Here is a 5,325-nt window from a genome sequence, read left to right on the forward strand (position 1 = left end):
CTAACTAAGAATGTTGTAGTTGTTGGACATGTTTCCACTGTTAAACTATGAACTTGTAATCTTTTGGTAAATATCAACAAAGCTCCTACAAGTAATGAAACCTGGTACTTTACATTTTATCCACTCACGTCTTTATCTTGATTTTAATTTTCAAATTATTCATGGATAAGGTTGGGTAGAAGACATCAAATAGGCTTGTTTGACTGGAATATCTCGGTTGAGCGCAGTCGCTTCCTAAAGTTGGAGCTCTGCTGAATGATAAGGATAAGAGTGGGCTTATTCATTGTTAGATTATGGTAGAGGAATACTAGGACTAAATTATTACGTCGTCATTTTGAAGAGAGAGAATAATTTATAATTATCCATCATTATGTCGTCAATCATTTTTATTCTTTATTTTTCACTTTTAAGAAAAAACTTAGATTATTATTTATTAGAGAGATGAGCTTTTAAATTAAATTTGCAAGAGGACTGGAGAAATATTGGACTAGATAGATGAGCTTTTACATTTAAAATGACCAAGCCAAATTTTAAATATTCATAAAACATTTACTAGATTAAGATCATAACCTTCAAAATCCTTTTTGGAAAGGTTTAATTTACGTAATCCATGAGGTACAAAGGTTTAGAGTTAACACCTTTGTGTAACCCGAATTTAGAATTTATAACAACAACAACTCAGTATATTCCACAAGTGAGATCTGGGGAGAGTAGGATGTACGCAACCTTACCCCTACCCTGAAAGGGCAAAGGGACTGTTTCTAGTAGACCCTCGGCTAAATGAAAGACGATTTTAGATTTATAGATAGATTTAAATTGGCAATGTCAAGTTGCCAAATAGAACAAAATGAAGAAGCTCATTACTCACCAGATAGTAGATACAATATCTCTTTGATTAGTTTTACAGATATTTGAATCACAAAAATATGAGTGATGGTCATTAATCTCACCCATACCCCTTAGATCAGCCTATCTATACAATATCAGCCACGTGGCAATATCCCATTAACTGCTTATCTGCAAACTCACCCTCCCCCCCCACCCCCAACCCCCAAAGGAAGTTAGAGGCTGAAACTAACTCAACTATAGCAAGAACTTTGGGAAATACAACCTCTATATCTTCTTTCTTTTTCTTCTTTGCATGATTTTTTTTTTGCTCTCCATTCTCAAAATTCTTAATTTAATAATAATAATGGAGACTAGTGTCACATGCTGTGCAAGAACAGCAGCTCTCCTCCCAAATGTTTCTTCTCAACATTCAACTACACTTGCTGCTCCAAGGTCTATTTTCCCTTCATTCAGCTCCAGGGTATGTCTTAATTTTCATTTAATCCTCTTCGCTAATTGTTATAGTAAGAGTTTAATTTCTATATACTAATAATACAAAAGAATATTTATATTATCACATCACCTAAACGATAAATATAGGTAACTGTTCATAAAAGTGAAATTAGTGACCTGAAATATAAGATAGATTGTTTGCTACAACATATTAAATATACTGACGTAAAAATTCTTTATACTGTCAGCATATATGAGGTAATTTTTACCATAGAAACGATGAATAAAAAGCTAAACCTCGGATGTCATAAATTAGTAGTTCTATACTAAGTATTTCACATAAAACTTGTTGATCAAGAAAAATTAAACATAAACTGATATGCTATAACTATGACATCAAATTCTTGCAGAGTTTGAAATCAAGCTCAATATTTGGGGAATCATTGCGAGTCGCGCCAAAATCATCAATTAAGGTTTCTAGGACCAAAAATTCTTCCCTGGTGACTAAATGTGAGATCGGTGATAGTCTGGTAAGTTTGATCATGTTTGTTGATGATTCTATTTTAAGTAATTGTTATGCATGAAATTGATGGCAATAACTAATGAATTGGTCTATTTATAGGAAGAATTTCTTACAAAATCAACCTCAGATAAGGGGTTGATTAGGTTAATGATGTGCATGGGAGAAGCAATTAGAACAATTGCCTTTAAAGTCAGAACAGCTTCTTGTGGAGGAACTGCTTGTGTCAATTCTTTCGGAGATGAACAACTTGCAGTTGATATGCTTGCTGATAAGCTTCTCTTTGAGGTAGGACAACATTAAATAAAAGAACTATTCTACATACATAGTATTGCTGACAGTGGCGGAGCCAGGATTTTTAACAAGGGAATTAAAAAAAAAATGCATGAACACCATCTTCGAACATATGACCAACAACAACAATTACCCAGTATAATCCCACAAGTGGGGTCTGGGGAGGATATTGTATATATCTTACCCCTACTCTGGGGTAGAGCGGCTGTTTCTGATAGACTCTACTTATGACCAAAACTTTTTGAACTACATGTGCCAGTATGCCACTATATTTGAAGCTTTCCTCCTGTCAAAGGGATTCAACAATTTGCACATATACAAAAGAATTTGTTTTTACTCTATTTACACGGTATAATTTTTGATAAAGGGGATTCAGTTGAACTCCTTTCAGTACATGTAGCTCCGCCCTTGAAGACAAAAGTACCTTATGCTGCTTGATAAGCAAATTCTCTGTTAATTTCCTGAAAAGCAACAACAACGACCCTGTGTATTCCCATAAGTGGGGTCTTGGGAGAGTGAGATGTACGCAGCCTTACCCCTACCCTGGACGAGAATTTCCTGAGAGGACTTTACCAAAAAAGAATTTGTTCTTTTTGATTGCAAACTGAGACTCTACAATGTTAATTCTTATCTATGTTTGACAGAATTATCTCCTTTTGATTGTTGATGTTTAGGCCTTGGGTTATTCACACTTTTGCAAATATGCTTGCTCTGAGGAAGTTCCTGAGCTCCAAGACATGGGTGGCCCTGTTGAAGGTCGGCAAAATATATAATTTGGAATTACTTAATTTTCCATAAAGAAACATTAGGTTATAAAAGACACTGATGATTCTATTTGTGTCAAAAATGAAAACAGGAGGATTTAGTGTTGCTTTTGATCCACTTGACGGATCCAGCATTGTGGACACAAACTTCACTGTTGGAACTATCTTTGGCGTTTGGCCCGGTGATAAGCTAACCGGGATCACTGGAAGAGATCAAGTAGCAGCAGCAATGGGAATATATGGACCGCGAACTACATATGTTCTTGCTCTTAAAGATGTTCCCGGGACCCATGAATTCCTCCTCCTTGACGAAGGTTTGAACATGAATAACCGTATACTAAATGAGTATTATGAATCTGAATATTCAACCTGTAAAAACTTAAGGCAACGGGCGAAGTGACCAACGTTTGTTTTATTCGTAGGAAAATGGCAACATGTCAAGGATACAACAGAAATTGGAGAAGGAAAAATGTTTTCCCCTGGAAATTTGAGAGCCACATTTGATAATCCTGATTATGCTAAGGTTTGACAAATCATTTTTCATTTTTTGTTTCCAATTGCTGATATCTGTGCTCAGATTCATGTTTTTACAATCTGCCTTTTCCTGGGAGTACATAGCTTTTCTTTTGTTATTCCCTTTTCCAATTTTTTTTGCTTTTATCTGTATTTTTGCGTTCTTAGATAGAGGCGGATTCAGGATTTGAAGTTTATGGGTTCTTGTCGCAATCTCAAATTAATATACAATAATAACTGTGTTCATAGTTAGATATTTAGCGAACTTTTTAATAAAAGTTATTGGGTTCCTGGGAACCCTAATACTATACTCTAGATCCGCCTCTGTTCTTAGTTGCTGCTTATATGAAATTCCGCGTTCTGACTCTTGATTCTTGATGACAGCTGATAGATTACTATGTCAAGGAGAAATACACCTTGAGATACACTGGAGGAATGGTTCCTGATGTAAACCAGGTACTTTACTTGTGTACCTATAGCCTAAAACGCCATTTTTAAGTTCGTAACTCACTCTTGAATTTTTGCAGATAATTGTCAAGGAGAAAGGTATTTTCACAAATGTGATATCTCCAACTACCAAGGCCAAACTGAGATTACTCTTTGAAGTGGCACCATTAGGATTCTTGATTGAGAAAGCTGGCGGTTACAGCAGCGATGGGAATCAGTCGGTTCTTGATAGAGTGGTCGTTAATCTTGATGATAGGACTCAAGTTGCTTATGGATCAAAGAATGAAATTATCCGCTTTGAAGAAACACTCTACGGATCATCTAGGCTTAAGTCTGCTGAGGCAGTTGGTGCTGCTGCTTGAGGCTCGAGTGCAGCTCTATCACAAAATTGTCGGTAAGGATGTTATAAATCCATCAGAGTACAAAGGGAGATAGGTTAAGATCCACAAGGCCAAACCTGTAGCAGAAATGGGAATCAAACAGTTCCTTTTTCCTGCATCTTTTACCTGGAAACTCTTTGTTTCACTAGATGGTGTTCAAATCTCCGGAAAATGCTGGATTTTCAACGTAAAAAGACGAAAAAGACAAATGTATCATCTAATCTTTTTATTCATAACTTATGCTGCAGAAAGTGAGGCCGAGGTCAGAAAAAACTATGCTTCGGGTTAAGCTTTTGACACTTTTTCCGTATGAAAAATTTAAACTTCTATTTAATCAAGTAACATTAGCATTTATCAACGAGAGGCAAAGCCATAGGATTCAACAACAACAACAACAACAAACTCAGTGAGTTCGCACAAGTGGGGTTTGGGGAGGATAGTGTGTACGCAGACCTTATTCCTACCCTGGAAGGGTTGAGAGGCTGTTTCCAATAGACCCTCGGTGTGAGAGTCACCTAAACTAAAAAGCATATGACGCAAAAGCACCAGATTAGACATATCACTAAGCTGCTAATAAATTTCAAATTCAGTAGTTAATGTTCCTCTTTCGATGTAGAAGCTCTACCTCTTTACAAGAACTACTCTTTGGCCTAAAAACAAATGTACTAACCTTCTTTGAATGTTAACTGCAGTCTGGACAAATCCTAATGCTGAAATCGTCCTAGATTGACTGGTTACTTTGCTTGTTTCCACGCCTCAACAGAGGGAAAAAAGAACGAGAAAAGGAGCAGAATTTTTATTGTAAATACAAATCACAATTTAGCAGCATTTTCCTATAATAGCCATCTATCTATATATATATAAAGGAGGGAAAAATAATGCTGACATGACACATCTCTATGACCAAGGATTCTATTTATCTATTATCTCAAATTTTTGGCTTTTTTCCTCTCATTTTGATACAATAACCAATTATTGCATTCAAAAAATACGTTTTAATTGGAACTCAACAATACATGATGTAAGGTATAAAGAGTGCCGTTTCAATTGCCGTTTCAAATTGGTTATTATAATTTTATGTACATTAATTACTAATTAATACACTAATACTAATTTTATTACAATT

General features: G+C 35.6%; 1 protein-coding gene across 1 annotated transcript; it reads left to right on the plus strand.

Annotated features, from left to right (window-relative positions):
* The first annotated feature begins 1,091 nt into the window (after positions 1-1,091).
* Positions 1,092-4,498, plus strand: LOC109217524 (sedoheptulose-1,7-bisphosphatase, chloroplastic-like). Its single transcript, XM_019381784.1, has 8 exons — positions 1,092-1,309; positions 1,692-1,811; positions 1,904-2,089; positions 2,770-2,851; positions 2,952-3,173; positions 3,282-3,382; positions 3,757-3,828; positions 3,900-4,498. The coding sequence occupies exons 1-8, from the start codon at positions 1,142-1,144 to the stop codon at positions 4,179-4,181; spliced, it is 1,233 nt and encodes a 410-aa protein (XP_019237329.1). The 5' UTR covers positions 1,092-1,141; the 3' UTR covers positions 4,182-4,498.
* The last annotated feature ends 827 nt before the right edge of the window (positions 4,499-5,325 follow it).

The sequence above is a fragment of the Nicotiana attenuata genome, unplaced genomic scaffold, assembly GCF_001879085.1.
Source record: "Nicotiana attenuata strain UT unplaced genomic scaffold, NIATTr2, whole genome shotgun sequence".
Lineage (NCBI taxonomy): Eukaryota > Viridiplantae > Streptophyta > Magnoliopsida > Solanales > Solanaceae > Nicotiana > Nicotiana attenuata.

What these genes read in the sequence shown, in the direction of transcription:
- LOC109217524 (XM_019381784.1), top strand. Translation starts at nt 1,142, where the DNA reads ATGATTTTTTTTTTGCTCTCCATTCTCAAAATTCTTAATTTAATAATA. An exon ending in GTGAGATCGGTGATAGTCTG is followed by an intron (nt 1,812 to 1,903) that starts GTAAGTTTGATC and finishes GTCTATTTATAG; the next exon opens with GAAGAATTTCTTACAAAATC. An exon ending in ATAATCCTGATTATGCTAAG is followed by an intron (nt 3,383 to 3,756) that starts GTTTGACAAATC and finishes TCTTGATGACAG; the next exon opens with CTGATAGATTACTATGTCAA.